The sequence below is a fragment of the Cyclopterus lumpus genome, chromosome 17 (assembly GCF_009769545.1).
Source record: "Cyclopterus lumpus isolate fCycLum1 chromosome 17, fCycLum1.pri, whole genome shotgun sequence".
Taxonomy (NCBI): domain Eukaryota; kingdom Metazoa; phylum Chordata; class Actinopteri; order Perciformes; family Cyclopteridae; genus Cyclopterus; species Cyclopterus lumpus.
The window spans coordinates 17,672,696-17,696,346 of record NC_046982.1 but is presented as its reverse complement, the minus strand read 5'-3'; the positions used below and the strand labels follow the sequence as shown (position 1 = coordinate 17,696,346).

The 23,651-nt window shown below is 43.0% G+C and overlaps 1 protein-coding gene across 1 annotated transcript; it reads left to right on the top strand.

Annotated features, from left to right (window-relative positions):
- The first annotated feature begins 1,844 nt into the window (after positions 1–1,844).
- LOC117746128 (integrin beta-1-like) lies at positions 1,845–22,646 on the top strand. The gene is made up of 16 exons (XM_034555000.1): positions 1,845–2,217; positions 11,756–11,822; positions 12,261–12,346; positions 14,972–15,194; positions 15,543–15,713; positions 15,794–16,032; positions 16,120–16,275; positions 16,513–16,608; positions 16,706–16,795; positions 17,192–17,332; positions 17,689–17,891; positions 18,045–18,283; positions 18,367–18,589; positions 19,097–19,329; positions 19,910–20,076; positions 22,534–22,646. Exons 2-16 carry the CDS (start codon positions 11,756–11,758, stop codon positions 22,597–22,599), a joined length of 2,400 nt encoding a protein of 799 aa, XP_034410891.1. The 5' UTR covers positions 1,845–2,217; the 3' UTR covers positions 22,600–22,646.
- The last annotated feature ends 1,005 nt before the right edge of the window (positions 22,647–23,651 follow it).

Genomic DNA, 23,651 nt, shown 5'->3' with positions numbered 1-23,651 from the left:
TACACCATCGACTCACATGTTAAGGGCCTTCAAGTGGTTCATGCATGGTCTGCTGGTCTTATAGAGGGTCTCTGAGCTCAAATGTTCATGGAACATATTCCTGATAACATTTCACTAAAATCACAACAAGCAGGTGGACAATAGAGGCCTCCAGCTACCTTAAAGAGGAGGAAGTACACCAGCAAACGCACACCCTTCACGCTCAGAAGCCCGAGGCTGTGTTTGGTCTCAGCCATATGAAAGTGTGTGAAATTGATACTGAAAATAGAGCCTTTGGGCATAAACTCCCCCGGAGCGGATTATCATAAGTATGTGGCGGGATGGAGACGGTGACCTCATGTGTCATTCGTCCAGCTGGCAGCAGCCGTTTCATCCTCATCACACATTTTACAGTGATTATAGAGGCTAAATGTGAGGAGGTTGGTCATCGGCCCTTCACTGCTTCACTCTAATTATTATTATTATTACTGAAGATTACTGACGATGTGGCTTTAGGCTTCTCCTTTTTTCGGGTTTTCCACCCAAAATACATTAAGTTAACATTTAATTATGCCATTTCTTTCAGCATTTCTGCTTTTTAACATTTAATATATTGTATGCATTTTATTTTACTTCTGCGACGTTTCAATGTGGGCGAAGCAACATTTTAAGGCTTTTAATTCCATTTAAGTAATATTAGATTTGTTCAAATCATTTTGTCCCACACATATTCTGCATTACCTTGTTCCAGCTCTAAATTAGGGTAAATATTCAAACTGAAGACATAACATAAGGGAAATACTAATGGTATGTTCTTTTCGTCATTCTACTCACAATTCTCCAACATCTTGCCTGACATTGTTGGTGCATTTGCTCATTTTGGAGATCTCCCCTAAGAAAAGTTTGGCTGCACAGAATAAAGACTGTATACACACCTGTGAGTCAGTGGGGTTGGAAAGGTATACCTGTATACCTAAACGTTTCTTTTGTCTTTATCACGCAGGTAAGTGACAATACCAACTTCGTCAAAACTGGAACAAATATTTTGCAGCTCTGCGGTGGTTTTATGCAGGAAAAGGCAGATTTGAAAATTACAGATTTAAACACACGGTTGTTCACCTGCAAAATATTTATGGAAAGCATCTGATTACATGCACTCACCTGCTGTACTAAAAGTATCATTTTGATGCACACAATACTGTTTTATGCAACTTCAACTGTGATTTTGAATTACAATGTTACAGTTACGAACATATGATGATCTTTTAGAATATGATGCAAAGCATTGCTGTCAATTTAACTACCCAACAGGTGTGTTTTAACCCACAGCAGTGAAACGTAGACATTAATGCTACAGGAATATTAATCTAGACACATCATAAACTATATAATAGTAAAACGCTATTATATAGTGGGGATATTTTCCTGCACAACGTGTAACCTACTTCAAACACTTGAAATAATTATAATACGTTTAACGTTACTTAAATAAGATTTTAAATGCAGGACTTTTACTTGCAATTCTTTCACAGTGTAGTATAAGTACTTTTACTCATGTAACAGGTCTTAATACTTCTTCCAGGACTTCTCAAAACTGTGTTTAAAGTTCCACTACCACTCAAATATGAATACATACTTTTTTTTTATGTGGTAAAATCCAAATAAATGTTGACCTATATTGACTTGTGTGTGTGTGTGCGTGTGCGCGCGCGCGCGTGTGTGTGTGCGTGTGTGTGTGTGAACTGGAACCGTTCACGGCATCCGAGCGATATGAAAACGGGTTCACTGTGTGTGTGTGTGTTTGTTCCTTTGTCCGCTACGTGCCGCTGCTCCTCTTGTGTGGGCGGGGTTTAAACTCAGAAGAAAAAGGCTTGTTGAATTGGGACATTAAAAAAAAAGAAGAAGAAGAAGAAGAAGAAAATAGTGCCCCAGCATCAGTGGAGCGTTACGGCTGTAACGTATTCGGGCGAGCCGAGGACTCCGTTTAATATACTCCATTATTTTAGTGCTGTTTATTTGTATTAAAGTAACGTCAAGCGTTGACGTGCGCGGAGCGGAAACGTAACGTGCGGCAGTTGGCGGAGCGGCGCGCTCCGTTGGCTAAAACAAAGCGGACCCTCAGAACAGTTTTTAAGCTAACGTCTCAGTGACCGTTTTTACTTTGTGAAAAGAGGACTGTTTTTTCGGGCCGATGTCACTCTGAATCAACGGAAACTTGAGTTTTAGCATCAACACGAGGTGAGTGTTGTTATTTCAACCGACGTTGTTTCCCTCATTTGACGACCGAGAACACACACACACACACTCACACACACACACACACAAAAAGGGGAGAAGCGAGGAATGTGTCTTCGGTCTTCGGGGCTAAACTTTGGGTGTGGATTAACGACGTCTGGGTTAGCTGGCTAGCTCGCAGTCGAAAGACAGCTTTTAAAGATTTAATTTCCTTTTTTTTTTTCAGCTCGGGGCTTTTTAAACAAGTCGGCGTATTCCAACCAACACCTCAACTCTGTCCCTCAATACATCTACATTTAGTGGTTTTGTACAGAAAGTAGGCCATCGAGCCTCTTTGCGTGACCACAGAGGGCAGTCTGGCTGTTTTTAAAGTACGAGAGGATAGTGTGATAAAACCCATAAAACTATTATTATAATCATGGGAGCGTTTAACATAAAGGCAGAACCACCACAAAGGCCTTTACAGTTCTTACTGGGTGTTTAAAACTTACTAAAAACTTTCTGTAGCTTTTTTTTGTGTGTGTGTGTGTGGTGAAATTACTTTCACATTATTTTTCTCCAGTATACTTTTGTTTAGCGTCAAGTCCCCTAGGATATATTTAGAGACAGGTTTGTAGTTTTATCTTTTAAACTGAAAAGCAAGCTCGTCAAGTTACACTATTCACGAGAAGGACTTGGGAAGTCTTCTGAGATCATTAATGGCTCCTGCCATCAGAATCATCAATCAGGATTTGTCTCCTGAAAAAGTGGAGGTCATATTTAAAAAAACAAAAAAACACCTGGTTTTATTTAGAAATGCTGCTAAAGCACTTAAGTCCATTTGTCCGACAAGACGTTTCTCAATTTGTCCTTAAAAACCCTCTGCAGATGTCTTTGACGTGTGAGTTTGAACACGTACGTTTCATGCCCTTTTAGGGCAACATATACACACACAAAGAAGAAGAAAACTAAACAACCACCTCTTTGTAAGAGAAAGCCACATCTAAATGAAGTTCGACCTGTAAAGGATCTCTTGAAACAAACCCCACTCTTGTCCAACTCCATTAGGCACTGTATGCACTGCGATGGAGGACATGGTGAGACTTAAAGCCGACCAGATTGGTTAACCAGACTCTTGTTCAGTCGTGCTCACAGCTCTGATTCAGGACGGTTGACTGTGCAGTATGTAAGTTGGACAAGATCGGTCTTGCCTGCCTCGTTCACTTCCTGTAAAGGAATTGTGCCCCGAGGGAGTGTTTTTCTTCTCCTTTATTAATCCTCAGGGAGAGGCTTGATTTGTTGAGCTAGTGATCTGTGTCCCAACCAGGCCTAACTTTGGGACAAGAGCATACAATGGGTTGATTACTAGCCCGTCTTTGCTTCCAGGCAGACATCGTAATGACATAGCAACACCATCGTATCGAGGTGAGTAAAACAACTATGTCTTTGATCGCACATCACATCGTACATGCATATCACATGGCTGCAGATAATACACACCAGGCCTGGTAATTGCAGACATGAGCGGAGACCAGTCTGCAGACCGGAGCAGGCTCCCCGTGGACCACTGAGTCACTTCCCTTAGTTACATTGTTGTGCTGTTTAAACAGAGTGAGCGGTGCTCGGCCAGGAGCAAGGCGTGTGGGGCAGTTTGAAGGGTCATTCGGTTACTCAACTCCAAGCCTTCCCCTCCTACTTGTCAGAAATATGAGTTACGGATGATCTGGCCTTCTGGTGACGACCAGACGAATCATGCAGGACGGGTATTTGTAGAGCTATACGATCATGGTTCAGAGGATAAGCTATCCCTACATGGCTATGTCAAAACTGCGTCAAGAAACACAAGAAGATTGACAGATATATTGTTATCTGTTTCTTGGAAGTACATAATATTGCTGTGAATGGGGAACTTACCTGAAGAGCACAACAAAAAAGTGCAATTTTGAGAATGAAGGATCAAACTTGAGACCAAGGTATGAAACGGTAACTAAGGTTGCATCGATCTGTCAGAGAATTCCAAATGTAATTGTGAAAGTTTTTGTTAATCAATGAATAGTTTAGGTAATTTATCAAGTGATCCATAAGATGTTTTCCTTCCCGATACCAATTCCGAAACCTGTCCCTGCGTATCCCCTGATATCAGTACTGATCCGTGTGTTAAATACAACTTTATATACATTCATCGTCCCAAAAAAGCCCAGTCCTTTTCAATTTTTTGACCTAGGGATGCTAGTTTTAAAGGCTTGAGCCGAGAAGGCTGCTTGAATCCAACATTTATTACCATTTTTGTTTAAAGAAATTTATTGGCATCTCTCTAAAAGTAACAAAGAGAGATGGACTTTGAGAGACTAATATGTCACAGTTAAATCGTGTAATATTGTTTTGTCATTTCCATCAGGATGATATATATATATATATATATATATATATATATATATATATATATATATATATATATATATATATATATATATCTCACATCAATAGTCTTAACTGTTTTAAAACACCAAAGGGGAACAAGATATCTAATTTAAAAGTCACTTCATTAATAAAGTGTTTGGAAATTAAATCCAGTCTCAGTAAGTATGTCAAAGAAAAGCTTGAGTGAGACGATTTAAAACTTGACAGTAGGAATTTTTTTTTTTTTTAGGCCTAAGAATGTCGTCATACACAGAGTGTATACACCAGAGTGAACTCGGGGTTCACGTTAGAAAGATGTCGAAAAAAGCTCCCCATATTTCAGTGACGTCGTTTCTTTCCCCCCCACAACATAGTATGGAGGCAGTTAAGATGGAATGTGTTATCTCATCTCCCTGAGGGCAGATTGGGATCTCCTCCAACTACAAAAACAAAAAAAAGCTCTTTTTAAAACCTGTCTGCTGTGTCTACGGAGTGCACAGCCTGTATGACAATTAGCTTTGTCTGATTTCTACGGCGTTTAGCTGTTTTAAACAAATATAAATATGTTCATAGAAGTCAGAATTATTAGTTTTGATACATTCCCTTTATTTCATTTTCGGAAAGTTGGTATGTTACTGACAGTTTAAAAAAAAAAAAAAATTTTATACAGTCAGCTGGATGTCAGATGGTCCAAATTTGTCCTTTTTTCTGATGCGTTGGCTAAAGAAACAGACTTCACTCGGTAGCACTAATCTAATCTGACAGCACTTAAAAGTTCAGTTAGCCCGATGGAGGAGGTTTTCCTGAGCGTGGTTTTGGTTCCCGTCAAACATGCTGCGTTTGGAGTCAGAAGCGATCTTCCTGATCCTTCAACAGTCTGCTGGAAGTGGGTGGGGGGGTCCTGGGTGTGGCTTTCATTAAGGATGCAGAGTCATGCTGAGGCGTTTGGAGACCTAATGGACTGAAAGTGGATTGACTTTCTGCAGCAGGTGGGGGCCGGCTGGCTGACCGGGTGTCAAACAGAGCTGAGGGGGGTGGGGGGTGCACCTCACTCGGTTTGCCGACCACCAGATGATCCGCCCAGCGTGAACAATGCCGGCTTGTGTTGAACGCCACCAATCACTCTGCATGTTACTCACAGGAGTTCTTTAGCAGCAGCATTCATTATTTACACCGGGGTGCATTATGTGGCACGCAAAAAGGGTGCGTTCACATAGCTGTTAGAGCTCTCAAATGAGATATGGACGTGGTCGAGATATGCATAATGTTGCTCGGACTCTGTGCAGCAATAAAGTGGATACAAACGTTGTTTAAAGTTGTAAGTTACGTGAGGAGACTATACAAATGTGGAGCCGTCTAATATCACAAAAAAACAATTTATAGAATGTCGTTCAATACAAGCTGCGCTCGCATTGTTATGTGGGAGTTGGATGAATGTACACTTCGGTTTTCACACTAGAGAAGAAGAAAAAAAGTGAGCCAACCATCGGGGTTAATGATGCACAGTGCGGTTAACCTCTGATCGCATGAAACGAGGAAGCACCGAGACACCAGCTAGAGCTGCGGTAGCTTTTGCAATGACTTCCACTTAAATTTCTCCGCGTTCACAAAGAGAAATCATTGGCTGTTTGCTTTTGTCCTGCTTGCTTTTTATTTATTTTAAGAGTTGGACTACCGGTATTGGACCCATTTGTTGAGCCGTTGTCATCCAGTCTAAACGTGGACTTTGTTGGGATAAGTAAATATTCACAGATGTGCCTCGCTCCACCTTCAGGCCACACCGGGCCTGTCTGTTTAAGGCCACAGGAAGGCAGATAATATCACTGCACCATTGTCAATGAACAAGGAAGGGGTAAACAAAGAGGTAGTGGTGACACATGTCTGCACAGTCTAATTCAAAGCCTCTGGACTCTGACTCACAAGCGTATGTCCAGCTGTTGATTATCAAACTAACAGTTTGAGTGATTGTGAGATTTTAACGTTTTGTTTTTTTACCTTTCCCAACGTTTTCTGTGACGTTGCAAAGAGCTGCTCTAAATTAATCACCATTGTGGTAATTAATGTAGTCTACGTATCAAAATTGGAACATTTATGACTTTCATGTAGACCGGATTCATTGATTGATCGAGGCTCCTAGTCTGCCTGCGAGCTTGTTTCAGTGCAGGTAGATTCCACTCACACTTGCCACGGCCGATACGCACTGTGGGGGGTTAGTTTTCTTCCTTTTTGTTGACTTTAACACAGTTTTAGTTTGGTAAACTTCCGATGCTGCTGCCGATGGCCACTCTGCTCCCCACGAGATGCTGCTGAAGGACGGGCAGCTCTAACGTCTCACATCCAGCGGGGAATCCCAGTTAGTCTGCAACGAAAACAATGTCCCGTGTGTACCTTATTTTAATTTTTTTTAATATATAAACTGGCAACTAAATGCATGTGGATGTCTTTTCTGGAAATTGAGTTTACAAATGAAAAAAAGGCCAATCTTGTGACTCACGATACTTCATCACATTAATTAAACACACTTATTACAGATCTACAAGGTCAGTACAACCAGAGATAATGAAGGGATAGCTATTAATTAAAATGTGTCTGATGGTTCATTTAACTTTTCTCAGGATTTGTAACCTTTTTATTCGGAATCATATGAAATTGCAGGTTTTCGGGCATTTAGATAAAAACAATTCACTCTCGATCAACGCCTACTCCCCAAACTGTCCATCAGCACTGCCTCTCCATCACCACAGAAATGCCACCAACAAGTGTACGTAGCGATGTCGCACAGGATGTCGATTTTATTTTCAACACGACTACATGTGCGAGCAAAGGAACGCTTTCTGTGAATTCAAATGCGAGAGCGAGCGCGTCTGTGGTCCCTGAGGCGTACTCTCAGACAGCAGATTGAACCGAAAGGCCTCTGACCTGTCTGAAGCCAGTGAACCATAACTGGGAGGCACTGTGGAGGTTTGAGTTTCAGTCCGCTCCACTCGGCAGCCATCGGGAGGAACATTTCTTGATAAAACATTTGTCTGCCCCCCATGACACGGTCAGGAAGAGAAAAACTGTTGGAAAATACATTACTCTGCAGGTTTTGAGTCACAGGGGGAAGCGTTGGTCTCTTGTAAGGCCAGACAACACGCTACATTGTGTAAAGACAGATTTTAACAACCTGACTTTGCCAGGCTTTTAAATTGGTAAAGAGGGGCTCTTATTTTGCCCTCACCATTCAGTAGTGAGTGACTTATCGGTCCTTCCAAAGTAATTTTCCGCTTCCTCTGAAGCTGCAGAATCCTTTTTGCAAGGTGCAATTTTCTCAAGCTGATTACTTGGCACAGCCTTTTTTTGAAGCCATGTCAATTTCATCCAGGCTTGTCATTTCTTTCTGTCATCGCATTCTGGCTGAGGGTTCAGGAAGATGACGTTCCCGTTCTCAATCCAGCTCTGATGGGCATGGTTGAGCCCTTCAATGAGCACTGGACCGTATCCATTCGCTGAGAAGAAATTGCATTCCAGAAGGTCACCATTACACCCGGCAGATGTTGTCTAGTGTGCCGTTTGGATTTAAAATGTCTTCACCTTCTCAGACCAATTAGAGGCCTCTTGACTCGATCAAACCTTTTATTACATTATATTCCAATATGTTCTATATCGAGACAATTTGGTTCCCAGAGCCTCGGTTGGCGTTTTCATATTACTAGTATTTTCCAAACATCATTCCACGACCCAAAGATATTCAGTTAATTGTCGTAATTTAACAAAAGCAGCAGATCCTCATAATTGCATAGCTGGAACTAGAAAAAGAATGAATTAAACACTAATCAATTAATTAACTTCTTGGTTCAGATTGATACTTGCCAACAGTTTGGGTGTTTATTAGTAAGACTCTGGCGACTGCATCCGCACGCCTATTTTATCAAGACTATAAAAAGCAGAAGCCTGTTTTGTAATTGTTAGTCCCACACGTCCACGTCTGAGAAAGTCCAGTCGGTATCGCTGCCTCAGTTACTGTACGTGTGCTGGAAAGAGCTCAGCGACTCTACTATTAACAGAGGAAGACGTGTAAATGGAAAACCGTGACGCGTTCAACATCGCAAACACAAAGCGCGTGTCCTCTCTTGTCTTCTCCAGCCTGACCATACAAAGTCATGATTCAACACGGTGTGCTCCTGTTACTCTAAATATTCGGTCACCAACCACAGACAGACTTTTGCTGCAAGAGTTAGTTCAGGAATTCACCCCTCGCCAGCTGGCCTCCTCCTATCATGTCCCTCGGTTATGAGGAGCAGTTTTACCACCGTCCGTTATGGATAAGGGCCTCATTGGTCTCTGTCGGCGCCATCGGCTCTTATCAGCGGCGGTGGCGGCGGATTTTAATCTTCCTCCATTTTAAAGTTATAGAACAATACAGCTGTCACTCGCTACAGTGCTTTGATTCTGAGAAGGTATCGAAACACTCTTCACGAAAAGCCGCTGGTGTTCTTAATCCGTTGAATTGTCTCTTACTTGGTCCTCCAATGAAAGCTGTTGAAGAAAAGCAGATCGATTACATAAAATATTTTTTAAATATTTAATTCGAGGTAGACGTTGAAGCTGAGAAGCCTGTGTCCAAAACTATCGTGCCCCAAGATCTTTACCAGAAATGGATTTGCCTCCTCCCTAATGCCATTACTGTGGCACCGGAGACCCCGAATAGCTCCCAAATCTGTCATCTCTCTGTAATTTGCAGGACGAGGCCCAGAGTGGTAAACAAAGCTGTACTTCAGGAATGTTGGGGAGGAGCCCCGATAGCGTAGAAAGCCTTCGCAGTTGGTGGTGGCTTGAATTTGACTAAACATCTTGCTAGGTGTGTTGTGTGTGTTTTTTTTAAATTATTATTTTTTTTCCTTGTTGCCAACTATATTTAAAAAACATTATTTCCATTTCTTTCTGGCCAGAAAATATGTTCTCTTTTACAGAATGGACAACAATATTACTTTTTCTGAATTAAGAAAGCGTAGCGCTCCCCTGCGTGAGAGGACGGTTGCTTCTGCTAATGCTAATCATTCTGGCCCTCCAGCTGAGCGAGCTACATGATTGATGATTGCAGGTACAGGTCAGTTTAAGGCTACAGCCACACTGATACGTTGTCGTTTTTAAAAGAAAAAACGATCTCCGTTCACGAAAGACACGTCGTAACTGCTAAGACCCAAATCAAGTAGAACGCTGGCGTCCACGTCATCGTTTCCTAACTTTTTTATGGTGCGCTAACACTGCGGCGCACTGCCGTCGCTCAGTGTAAGCGTAGCAAAAGATATGCGTGTTAAAATGGAAACGTAGTCGTGTGGATGTGGCCTGAGGTTACATGTCAGCTAACTGTTCACTTGACCACATAACAGAAGGGATTACACTTAATGACAGCAGTGGCAACAAGCTGTCTCACTCGCTAGTCCAGCGAGAGTGACCTGCGTACAGGTGGGATTATCCCCCAATGTATACAACCCAAAAACAAAGCTTCCATGAAATCAAGCTGCTCTTGTTAATTCAGAAAAAAAAACACAAGAAAACTGTCTTTAGACTTATCAAGATAATAATCTCCTTAACTTTTTTTCTCTTGTGCGAATGCATTTTGCTTCTGTTCTCCAAATCTTCTCCAATCATGTCCAAAGGCTTGCTGTGTGATAACTATCACTAAAGCACTTAAAGCAAACGTGTAGCTAAGTTGGTCATTAGGCTGCATTTAACAGGATGTGGTTGTTTTCGTAGATGCCTGCACCCTCTGACCCACAGACTGCAGCGAACAGCGGTTCACTCTGCATCTACTGGAGAGAGTACAGCCGCTAGTTGTACCTCTACGTCCCTACAATATTTATCTTGTGTCGTGTAAATGTAAATATACCCTTATCTGCTGACACTGTGCATATTAGCCTCCGCATATCCAACAGGGATGGGACTATATTTGGGGCACACAGCTGTCGACTTGGCTTCTCTCTACGCTGTCTGGTTTCCCTACAGTGGGGCAAGTACACAGAAAGTTGGTCTGAGTTTCTAAGTTTGAGGATTGGCCACACAGTCAAGGAAGTGTGTCACTGGAGTTGTGGGGAATGGCAGCGCTTCAGGAAGCTATCCTGACCAAATATGGGAACACGCACACGTAAACACGCCTACCTCTTTTTTTTTTTTTTTCTGTACAGAACTTGCTCCGTAAGAAATATTAACCCGCCACCGAAGCTATTTCCATGCTGCTAGCACACACATATTCTTTAACCACCTCTGCTCAGGTGTGTTCTTGGTGTTGTGGTTGATGCTCAGCAGCCGCGTGCGGTCGAGAGGCATCGCAGGACGTCTCCCCCGTGAACCACAGTGATTCCCCTGCAGGACTTTGCACTCTGTGGCAGCTTTTATATGTCGCCCGTCTTAAAGCGCCTGCTGCCGCTCGGCCCCAGATATTACAAGTCTGCTGCTAGACTCGATATATTAATCTGTGTGGTTGACACCGGACACCTCGTGTGTAAATGTGACCATTCGCTCCTTTTTTACGCCACATTTTTATTACATCTCCTCAAGAGTCTCTCTCCTCGTTTCCCTCCGTGAGCTGATGTGTAATGTGGTGAGAAACTGCCAGCTGAGTGGGCAAATCGTTCCCTCCATATTTGGAATGGGCCAAATGAGAGTTGCTCCTCCCCTCTGCTGCTTCACAGTAACGGAGGTATTTCACCTCCACGTCAGGATGCAGCCTTTACACCATGAAAGATGTTGTTAACGGCTCATTAACATTCAAACTATTGTTTTAAGAGTCGCATGTCCATGAGAGCCTTTTCATTGTTTGTGTGTGTGTGTGGGGGGGGGGGGGGGGGGGGGGTTCTTTAAGCTCTAACGTTCTTACATGTCCAAAGGCATGTAAGAACAAGCTGTGTCACAAAGGGTTCAGCATAACGCAGCTGTGAGGGTCACGCCACTAGCATATGGATGTCTTTCAATATTTTATAAAGATGGGGCTGTCTCACATTAAACATCGACAACCACAACCAAGCACACGTGCCTGTTACACACACACGCGCACGCACTTTTATGTTAGCTGTCACTAACATAAATCACAAGTAACAAAGCAGCCTGATTCAGATCTCTTTCTTTCTCCGTTGTGTTGTTAAAATTGCAACACTGAGTTATTGCATTTTTCTTGTCACAGATGGATCTGCGGTTACTTTTGATAGCAACGTTGTCAGCGGTCCTCGGTGGCAGTTGGGCTCAGCAAGGTAAGACCAAGAACATTTTATAAAGTTGCTACATTTTGTTTGTTTATCGTAGCCGTTAAGTAACTGAGCTAACTCGTAGCGTAGGAATACAGCCACCGTAGTTTTTTATTGTCACTCTTCATGTGCATGTTGATTGTCATGGTCTCACTCTGATTTCTTAGTTCCTGAAGCACAATGTAATACTTTAATCCACCTCACTCTTCACAATCTTGTCTCTCCTCATTTGTGGGTTTATAACTGTGGGTCCTGGTGGCTTTTTTTTCTCTTCGTTTTACAAGGTGAAGTCATTACTTGGTGAGCTGCCCGGAGCTTCTCTCAGCGTGACTCAGTGTTCTGGACTGGGAAGCTCTTTGCATCTTGCGGCCCCCAAAAAAAACCCCCCAAAAGCTGTTTTGAGTTAGTGAACGAATGGAAATTCAGTTTTGTCTCCTTTTTCAGAGGGAAGCGAATGCATCAAGGCGAACGCACAGTCGTGTGGGGAATGCATCCAGGTCGCCGAGACGTGCGGATGGTGCGCGGCTGAAGTGAGTAGAATCAGTAAAGCTGCCACCGAAGTGTTTTTATCATATGATTTTGATCAACGGTTATTTGGAAGTGGCCGTGGTTTCAGTGGCAGCATTGCATAATGGTTGAATTAACAACAAGCAGCGAGTCGCTTATAGGGACACGTTTTATAGGAACACGTTTTAAATGTCACCTTTTGACAATTAATCTCAACAAAACAGACTTGGGTCATACAAATACTATCCAAAGATATGTTTTCAAAATATAATTTCAGTGTTTAATTTCTATTTATTTTAGCGGGGTTAAAAAAAAGTAATACAATATGTGTCTTTGTTTTCATTGTCTTATTTATGCAAATAGATACATCTATAGATATACGTGCACATTAGCGTAGTACAGGAGGCGTAAGACGTTCACGAGACTTGCTCTCTCTCCTTTTCAACCAAAGACGAGGCAACCACAACGACTTCAAAGTAGTGTACTAATTGTAAACATGAGTGATGCTACTTCATGTCAGTAAAAACGTTGGCTGTCTAATCCTCTTCAATTAGATCTTCTCTGTACTCGAGGCGCGTATTCTGAGGGAACGAACCGCAGCACAATGTATGTGCTGCACAAACGGATGACAAATATTAGAATTACATGTCGTGCTGTGCAGCAAATGTCAAGTCTTTTTTTTATTTTTTTGCAGCCCCTTTTAGTATCACCGGTCATATTCATACTGTGATATAGAGAGTATGAGACCCTGCTCTGTTATGATGACTTCAAACAAAGTCATCGGTTTGAAAAACAGAAAACAATCGGGGCTTTGTAATCCAGTGTTGTGCAGCAATTAAGTGACACATTTCTGAGGTGACTTGACTGTTCACAAGTGAAATATGCAGTGAATATCTCACCAAAATATCGTGATTACCTGAGAGCGTCATCCCCTAATATCATTAACTAGTTAACGTATTTATCCAAAATGGTGAGATTTGATTGGTCAGCCTGGCCCTGTAAGTCAGTACTAATTCTGAAACTGCTCACAAAGGTGAGTCTCTTGGTGAATAACAAAATAACATCTGTCTCTGGGTATTTTTTGTCCGTTTGGGACATGACGAGAGCCACATTCCTTGTACATCTTGCTTGTATTTCTCTGTCAGACGGCAGACTGTTATCCATTCTTGAGGTTATGAAATCGCAACATGACTGAAACTTTTAGCTCGGCCGTGTTTGGTTGCTTGAGGTGAAATCTGCAGTCCTGATGTTCCTTTTTGGTTGGATCTTCTCAAAAGCTGAGGAGGGCATTTTATGTTCAAAATCAACCCTAAAATTACAAAGAAATCCCATCACGACACAGAGACAGAGAGAGAGACAGAGAGAGACAGAGAGAGACAGAGAGAGAGAGAGAGAGAAACTTCAATACGATACCTGAATTCGATACAATACCACAAATACGATACGTTACTGCTATATTTATCTATAATAGTAATAAATGAATCATCTGTATGGTTCCCCCTTTTTTTTTACCAGCTTTTTTTCCTGCACAACTTTTTGAACACTTTACAAATTGCATTAATATTAGCCGTGTGCGTGTGTGTTTTGTCTGCATTCACTGTCTGCAAAGTATGGCCACATTTAACTTCTGGCATCTTATTTTTCAAAAAAGCCGAGGACGGTCGGCAAAAGCTCCTGCACTTGACGCCACGTCTCCTGCACTTGACGCCACGTCTCCTGCACTTGACGCCACGTCTCCTGTACTTGACGTCTCCCCAGCGATCACTCTGAGCGAGCTCTGGGAAGCCCCGCCCCCTTGCAGTCAATGCCTGCAGGCTGCATGGCAGGGAGCGGAACAGTGCGTGCGCTCTGATCGCTCGCTATTTTAAAGAAGTATCGATACTAAAAAATATGCAGTATTGTAAAGTACGGGTATCGCGGTACCTTTTTTTTTAAGTGTGTTGATACACCATGCAACATTACTTCAGAACAAAAGGTGTCTTGTATTTCTGCTGTGTACTGCAAAATACATGAGGGGGAAAAAAACCTCTATGGAAAGAATTGGGTCATCGCACTATTTTTGTTTTTACGGAGTTAATTGTCTCAAGTTCTCCTCCGCTCAGCCTTGTGGGATATCATGTGGATCCAATATATATATATATATATATATATATATATATATATATATATATATATATATATATATATATATATTCTTAGCCAGACTTCCCACGTCATCTGCTTCTTCTCATCTCCTGCTGCTGAACAATGGCCCAAAAAACAAAATTAAAGTCAAATGGATTGATTCCAGAGGCCTCGTTCGTTTAAATACTTGTATCTGCACCATTCGTACCCCAAATAATAACACAACGGCAGGACAAATCGTTACCTTTTGGTATAAACATAACGTAAAGTGACCTATTTAGGATTTAATGTAAAGTCCAGTTGTTCCTCTAACATGTTTGTCACAACGTACCGTGTGACTAGTTGTCAATGCCAGTCCCTATTCCTGTACATTACACTCGGGAAAGTGTCTTTATGAATAACATCTTTTATCAGTTATGTCAGATTAGTGTGTGTGACATTAAAGCCCAAGGTAAAATATTGAGTTAGGTAGTTAGTGCAAATTTAAAATAAACTTCACAAAAGCCTCCTGTGCTACTTCACAGAAGTTCCTCACTGAGGGTCAGTCCAAGTCGGCCCGTTGTGACGATCTGGAGTCCCTGAAGAAGAGGAATTGTGCCGTGACCACTATTGAGAACCCGCGAGGAAGCGTCAACATCAACAAGAACAAGCCCGTCACCAACCGCAACAAGGACGTGGCCGAGAAACTGAAGCCGGAGCAGATCACCCAGATCCAGCCCCAGAAACTCACCCTGACGCTCAGATCTGGTAACTGTTCATCTTCTGTCGGCAGGTCTCTTGGAACAGAGAGTTTTTATTTAGAGCATGCATTTTGGTGTTATCAGTCTTTGGGTGAACCAGTGCATGTCAACCAGCTCTGAAACTAAGTTAAAGTCCTTGTGTTGGTTGACCAAAAGTTTGACATTGACCAAAAGAAGGATTTCCTGTTAAAGCTGAAGACTTTTGCTGCCTTTTTAAAAAAATCTCCATGCCTGATCTTTAAAAAAATGATTAGTAAAAATGTTCACATTAATTCAAGAAATATGAAAAGAATTGTTGCTGTTGTCATAATCTCTTAAATTCCACTAAAAAAAAAAAATTCCCCCCCCCAATAAGGTGAACCCCAGACCTTTGAGCTGAAATTCAAGCGTGCAGAGGACTACCCCATTGACCTCTACTACCTTATGGACCTCTCCTTCTCCATGAAAGATGATTTGGAAAACGTCAAGAACCTCGGCACTGACCTCATGAGGGAAATGCAGGAGATCACCTCAGACTTCCGGATCGGTAAGAAGAACTCCGTGATGATCAACAGAGAGGCTGTCTTGTCACAACCACGAGTACGAACACGTTCTCCTTTCTTTAAGGTTTTGGCTCTTTCGTGGAGAAGACGGTCATGCCTTACATCAGCACCACACCAGCCAGGCTCATCAACCCCTGCACGGGGAACCAGAACTGCACCAGCCCCTTCAGCTACAAGAACGTCCTGAATCTGACGGACAAGGGAGACGAGTTCAATCGCCTGGTCAGTCAGCAGCAGATCTCGGGGAACCTGGACTCTCCAGAGGGGGGCTTCGATGCCATCATGCAGGTGGCGGTCTGTGAGGTAAGAACGATTTCTTTTCTTCTTTCATGTTGTTGTGCGCCTTGTGAACGTGTGCGAGAAAGACTCTCTTTGTGTTCGTCTTCCCAGAACCAAATCGGCTGGAGGAATGTGACTCGTCTGCTGGTGTTTTCCACCGATGCCGGTTTCCACTTCGCTGGAGACGGCAAACTGGGCGGCATCGTCCTGCCCAACGACGGCAGGTGTCACCTGGAGAACAACATGTACACCATGAGCCACTACTATGTATGTCGTACCATTTATTTTATTTATGCGTGATTTATCCAGGGAGAATTGACTGAGCAGCTGTGTTTTCAGCTTTCATTGATTGTCTCGGTTTCTTATTGATCTTATTGAGTTGTTTCTACCCAGACCCACATTTGTCCCCACAGGGTGGGGTTTTAAATGGTAGCTGAATTCTGCTTTTATTGACGATAACGTGTGTTTTTGTTTGTTTGTTTTTGTTGCTGAATCCTTCGATAGGACTATCCCTCCATCGCCCATTTGGTTCAGAAACTGAGCGATCACAACATCCAGACCATCTTTGCCGTCACGGAGGAATTCCAGCCTGTTTACAAGGTAAACATTATGTTTTCTGTACATTGTATTGGAAAGTAGATGCACATTTGATTCCCTTTTTTTTGTTCTTACCTTTCGGTTCTTGCGTCTCTTTCAGGAGTTGAAAAATCTCATTCCTAAATCGGCCGTTGGCACGCTGTCCTCCAACTCCAGCAACGTCATCAAACTCATCATTGACGCTTACAACGTGAGTCAAACCGCACGTCCCCGGCTTTTAAGAGATGGCTTTATTTATTTTATAATGTTTTGTGTTCTTTTGGGGAAAATGTTCAACATCCTTTTTAAAGATTATTCATAAATACAGATCATAATGAACCACCTCAAGAGCTCATGAAAGATAAATAATCAAAGTGAGGGCAATATTCTTGTGACTACTTTTACCTTGGTTTTAAATGCTATGCACACATTTACGTGACATGAACGCGGTCCATTTTACTCCATAACATACAGATTAATGAAGTAAAGTCTGCTGCCTGATAGCAACTGGGTTTTCACATGTAAAAGTCTTGTATGCTTAGATGATGATGATCCATATCACAAGAGCCTTCTAGTGATCGTGGGATCCCTTTTTGCTTTTGTACAGTCTTTGTCATCTGAGGTCATTCTGGAAAACGGCAGGCTGCCAGATGGAGTCTCCATGAACTACAAGTCCATCTGTAAGAACGGCGTGGAGGGAACCGGGGACAACGGCAGGAAGTGCTCCAACATCTCCATCGGTGACGAGGTAGGTGTGATTCTTTTTGTTAGATTCCTAAACATCCCAACTCATTGGTAACCGGCGTTGCTCAGTCAGTGAAAAGTCACACAAAATGCAAACAGCCTGGATGTCCCATTTCTGGGGTTGGAAGCCATAGACGACGACAGTATGTCCTTCTCATGACGCTTGTGTCTTCTCCCAGCTCGGGGAGTTTCCCGTTTCAAATGGAGAGACAAAAGCGTGTAAAACCAAATGCGTTTTAGAAAAAGAACAAGACGACAAATAATAAATGAGAAACGCAAATAATCCGACTTTGAGAAATTGAACAATAAGCTACAAGGCTTCCCCCTAATAGTTTTTAATGACCAAACCCTCCTTCCCAGGTGTCCTTCAAGATTTCCATTGAATCCAAGAAGTGTCCATCGCATGGCAAGGCTGAGATCATTAAGATTAAACCCCTGGGCTTCACCGAGGAGGTGGAGGTCGTCCTGAACTTCATCTGCAACTGCCAGTGCGCCGCCAAAGGAAAGCCCAACAGCGAGATGTGCCACGAGGGCAACGGGACCTTTGAGTGCGGATCCTGCAAGTAAGTATTCAGCCACAACTGTATATCTCTAACCAGTGATCGCGTATGTTCAGACCAGCCTACTTTTACTTGAGGAACTTGTGTCCCAAACATTTAGCACATATTATCTGTTCATAACGTTTGAGTTTGGTTAACTGTCATTCCCTGTGTCAGGTGTAATGACGGCCGTATCGGGCGTCTCTGCGAGTGCAGTAAAGACGAGGTGCGGACGGAGGACCTGGATGCCAACTGCCGAAAAGACAACGGCACGGACATCTGCAGCAACACTGGCGACTGCGTGTGCGGCACCTGCGAGTGCAAGAAGCGGGAGATTCCCACGGAGATCTACACCGGCAAGTACTGCGAGTGCGACAACTTCAACTGCGACCGCTCCAACAACAAGCTCTGCGGAGGTGAGGACCTGGACTTGAAAAGACAGACGGCCACGTCGTGGTTGTAAGCGCCCGTGGTAACCGCTCCCTGCGCTTTCCCCCAGGACACGGCCGCTGTGACTGCAGGAAGTGCGTCTGCGACGCCAACTACACGGGCAGCGCCTGCGACTGCTCCTTGGAGACGGCCACCTGCCTCGCCAAGAACGGCCAGATCTGCAACGGCCGCGGTACTTGTGACTGTGGGAGCTGCAAATGCACCAATCCCAAATTCCAGGGTCCAACCTGCGAGATCTGCCCCACCTGCCCCGGCGTCTGCGCTGAGCACAAGTGAGTTGTGAATTTTGATTAAAGAGAATGGATTTTACAGATGGATGACTTTGCAGTTTGTGCAAATATTTGTGCAACTTGCTTCATATGTTTATTGGTTGTATGATTTTTAAATTGAGTCTTTCAGAATAGGAACAGGATTTTTCTTTGCAATCCGATAAATCACATAAATCTCCAATAAACAATCTGTAGATGTTCTATATTATTCAAATCTCACTCATTCATGTACAAACTTGTAGGCCAACAAATTAATGAGAAATAGGAATTCAGTTTCTATTCCTTTTTATATGTGAGTAAGCTCTTTCAAACGTTGGCTACTTTTCTGACTCCCCGGGTTCCTCAGATTTCATCCAGTAACTTGGAGGCAGCTCAGATTAGTAACTCGTCGCTGCTCATCGGTTCCAATGAGAGGCTGCTTGGCCTTCAGCCAATGCAAGCCGTGGGGCTCTCAATTGGCTAGAGTACAACGCGGAGAGGGAATCAACCCTCCGGTCGATGTCTTCACAGAGATTGCGTGCAGTGCCGAGGATTCGAGGCCGGTGAGAAGAAGGACACGTGCCAGGACGAGTGCAACTACTTCCAGCTGATCAAGGTGAAGGACCGCGACAAGCTGCCCCAGCCCACCGACCAGAGCTTCCCGCTGACCCACTGCAAGGAGCGCGACGCCAACGACTGCTGGTTCTACTACACCTACGCCATCCGGAACGAGACCAAGGAGGTGTACGTGGTGGAGACGCTGGGTATGACTGGACCGCTACATTGTGCAGACATAAATATATTAGATTGACAATAGGATGCTTATTGGTTGGCTGCACTGTTTTTTGTTGTTTTTTATCTTCACTTTAAATCTACTGAAAGATCTTAAGTAAAAAGTACCACGTGGAGTTTTTAAAAAGGCAAAGAAGAGGACTCCAAATATACAGGGTTGTGAAACATCTTTTAATTTTTAGCTTTAAACATTAACTTTAAACACGTTTTATGAAGAAATAAATTAATTCAACACTCTTGTTAGCCCTCAAGGATACAGAATACATTTTCTCCTAAATGTAATCAGAAATGTTTTTTTTTGTTTTATCACTACTGATACTGTGGTGGATGAAATCATCAAAAGGAAACTCTTTCTAAACGTTCTGGTATGTAGTTGGACGCTCACTTGTTACTTTGAACTTCCAGTCTGTGTTTCTTCATTACAAATGTAAGTGTTACAGGTGAAGCCAATCGAGCGTCGTAGCGTCCACATGTTTTATTTCATGGGACGAGTTGGCGTAACAACAAACTGTATAACTATACATTTCATTTGGTTTCTGTGCGTTTTCTCAGAGTGCCCGGCGGGACCCGACATCATCCCCATCGTGGCAGGTGTGGTCGCCGGCATTGTGCTGATCGGCCTCGCCCTGCTGCTCATCTGGAAGCTGCTCATGATCATCCACGACCGGCGAGAGTTCGCCAAGTTTGAGAAGGAGAAGATGAACGCCAAGTGGGACACGGTGAGTCGAGTGGCGCCGGAGCGAACTTCACCATTTACCCTTTCACACATTTCAGACTACGATTACCTTTCAGCTGCGACTCTTAACAATGAAAAGGACAAAATGGACCGACCACAAGGTTGAACTGTTGCTCAGTCATGTGATCGTGGCGACTCAAAGACTGCTGAGGCCCAATCAAGTACCCAACGCTGGCGTCTACGCCATCGTTTCCTAACTCCTCCGTTCACGCCCAGCCGCATGAGGACTATTCCAAACTCCTCCGTTTTCGGTGTTCTAAAACTCTGCCGTAGTGCGGACGCTCAGTGTAAACTTAGCAAAAGATACGCGTTTTAAATTGGAACTGTAGTCGTGTCAACGCAGCCTTTTTATAATCAGTTTCCACCTCTTCCATTCGATCTCAAAAGCATCAGACACAAAGAAAATCGAGCGCCACATGGCAGGTTTCATGGATGTGTGTAGATCACAGTTTTAATTTTCTGTAGTCAAACACGTGAAGAAAGCCGCGGGAAAATGTCCAAAAGCTGTGGAGACAGAAACGAGAATAGATTAGTGAGGTAGATTCGGAGAGGATCTCCAGCTCTGCAGCCTTCACTCTGTCCTTGATCCACCTCAGCTCTGTTCCGTTTTGTTTAGTCTGTCCCGGCTCAGGGAGCGGCCTTCCTCTCTGCTGACGGTGCTGCCTCTCACTGTCCACATGGTACAACTGCATGACCATAAAAGGCAACGAAGCACAGAAAGAGGAGGACTACTGGGTGACCATTGATGGAGGGCTCCACTACCGTGCGGTAGTCACGGCAGCTGTGTTTATGGCCCCGATGGGTGGCAACGGACATCGTGATGAACGAGCTTTTTGTGTCCCCTCTTAAATAAAACATGCGGTCACAAGATAGCGTTGTGCTCCTAACGCTCAGGGTTTTGAAATTTGATTTGTTTTTTACATATCTAAATGTATACTTGCTGTGGGGTGTTTCGTTGCTACCAAAACACCTGTAATGGAACTCTCATTTTACAGGAAAGAAGAAATTACTCTAACACAAAAGGAATCTGAGTTGCAGGAGAAACATATTTTTTTAGTATGCTAAGAGGTGGTCCCTGTAAGCGATTACTTTCCGGCCTTTTTCTGCTCTGTGCTCAACATTTTCCTTCATACTTTTGTGTTCGTCTTTTTACATTTCCTGTGTCTCTTCATTTCTTTTCTTCCCTCTGTTTTCCCCGCCTCTTTCCTTCTCCATGTTAGCAAGGAAACCCCATTTACAAGAGTCCTATTAACCAGTTCCAGAATCCCAGCTATGGGAACAAAGGAGCTTCTCTTTAGGTCAAAGTTTGTATCGCCGGTTGGCAACTGCATGTTGTGACATCGGCATGCTTAACCACAGAAGGCAATTGTTTGACTACATTTGGTGTGATGTGTTGGGCTTTTTTAAAAAAATTCTTAATGTCAGTGATATCATTGTTAACAAACACATCATTTTTATTTTTAAGTGAAAGTTTAATTTAAGCCGTTAATCATACAGAAACCACTCTTGTCATCAGGAACCGCAAAGAAACCCGTAAAGGTTCTCATAGAAGCTTTAACCAGCTGTGGTGCACGTGGACTGTTTATAGGAAGTGAACGGAGTCACAGTGGCGTTGGCAGAACGCCGTTTTGAACCCTCATGTTTGGCATTTGGTCCGTCGCCATCTTGGGAGCAAAGAGCAAACCGAACACCGGATACAATTTTTAGGCGACCAAAATATTACAATTAGCTTTCAAGAACTGATTAAACTCTTTGAAAGGGTTAAAGTTGTAAGATGAAAACACGGACAACTCGATGATGGCAACCGTGTAGCTCTGCCCTAAATCATACCCTGCTTTATGGTCTGTTTGACTCTAAATGAACCATAATTTACTAAATGAACATCATGCTGTATTGAAGAAGACTTGAAACTAGAGATTGAGACCATAAGCTCATCGTTACTGAGGGAACAAATCAAGAGGGAAGTATTCATTTTCTCATAGACTTCTATACAACCAGAGGAGTCGCCCCCTGCTGGTCAATCGAAAGTATGCAGGTTTAAGACACTTATGCATTGGCTTCACAGGGGGCAGGTGCATATTATTTGAACCCCGTGTGCAGATCGTAGTAGTAAAGGATTCTAATTGACGGATTAGAGTCAGACTCGGACTGCTAACGCCACGGCAACCGTGTCGAACCATTCGCAGCTCAACCACATTTCATACAACATATTCAACCAGATGGCGATGACGACGATGTCCAAACATACTTTGTTGCTGCCTTTTCTCGTGTGTCGTGGCACCTCGAGACTAAATCTTAAAATGTCGAGCTTGCCGCTAATGAAATTGTGTTCTTGTGACGGTTTGACGCGTGCTGTGTTGAATGTGTGACCCAGACGACTTTTTTTTTTTTAAGTTCCCAGCTGTGGTCCTCACTCTCGTTGTTCTTCTGTGTTTCTCAGGGGGAGAATCCGATCTACAAAAGTGCCGTAACAACTGTCGTCAATCCAAAGTACGAGGGCAAATGATGGAGCTTTGCCTTCCTTGTGACAACACTGTATGGAAAGGAATATAGAGGGGGTGGGTGGGGGGGGGGGGGTTGAAGGGCGGGTTTTTTAATGCGCTCACTGTTTTTGTTTTGTTTGTTGTAGTCACCAAATGATAGCAATGCATTTTGCCACTATTTCGGTTTGTTTTTACTAACTTGTTTTTGTTTTCTATGCATCATCTGAATTTTGTACAGTCTGTATAAATGTGGGGTTTTACATTTTATTTTATTTTTGCCTCCTTCGGATCTTGAGAGAATGTGTTGAACTGATTTGAAATGTTCCCGCCACGGGACCGGCAAGTTAACGGAGAGCCTAGCTGTGCCTTTTTTTTAATTTTTTTAACAACAACAACAAATGCAACCAAAAGTTTGTTTTGTTTTTTTAGAACCATCAAGTCATTGGTGTTTTGTTTAAGGTTGAATTGGAGGTTGATACCGGGCAACAAATGAAGTGTTCCTTTCCACATAATCATGAATTCAGTGTTGAGTGGGTGGCCCTCTAATAGTCGATGTTCGTAAACACACAGTTTAGCAAAGGTCTAATTGTGTCTTTAATCATGTTGACTGTCGGACACTCTTTTTTTTAAATTTTTTTAAATGTCTCTTTGGATTGAAACTCTTCAAGTGTAGCGCCAGGTGGCCGCAATGAGACGTGTACAGTAAGAGTTGGTTTCTGTGTTAAGCCATATATGTATTCACAGAACAGGAGTGAGGCCGTCGGTGTGTCTTTTCCGAGCGACTTAACTCCATCTGAACAATCAATTGAAATGTGTCTTTTGTCCAGAAAAGATATAAAAGGACGTCGCTGTGCGGTCGTGTTACTGTTTGGCTCCAGGTTGTTGTTTTTTTACTTTGTTTAAAGCCAACTCAGGTCCTTAATTCTTCACAGCAATGCCAAATACACGCAAACCTGCCTTATTTGCTAACTAAATTTGCTTTTCTTGGAATGCCTTGGTTTTTTTATTTTTTATTGTAGGATATGAATTGTTCTCCGTGTGTCAGTAATTCAACTCTTTTGTGGTGCCTCGATCA

What these genes read in the sequence shown, in the direction of transcription:
- LOC117746128 (XM_034555000.1), top strand. Translation starts at nt 11,756, where the DNA reads ATGGATCTGCGGTTACTTTTGATAGCAACGTTGTCAGCGGTCCTCGGT. An exon ending in ACATCTCCATCGGTGACGAG is followed by an intron (nt 17,333 to 17,688) that starts GTAGGTGTGATT and finishes CCTCCTTCCCAG; the next exon opens with GTGTCCTTCAAGATTTCCAT. An exon ending in GGCGTCTGCGCTGAGCACAA is followed by an intron (nt 18,590 to 19,096) that starts GTGAGTTGTGAA and finishes ATGTCTTCACAG; the next exon opens with AGATTGCGTGCAGTGCCGAG.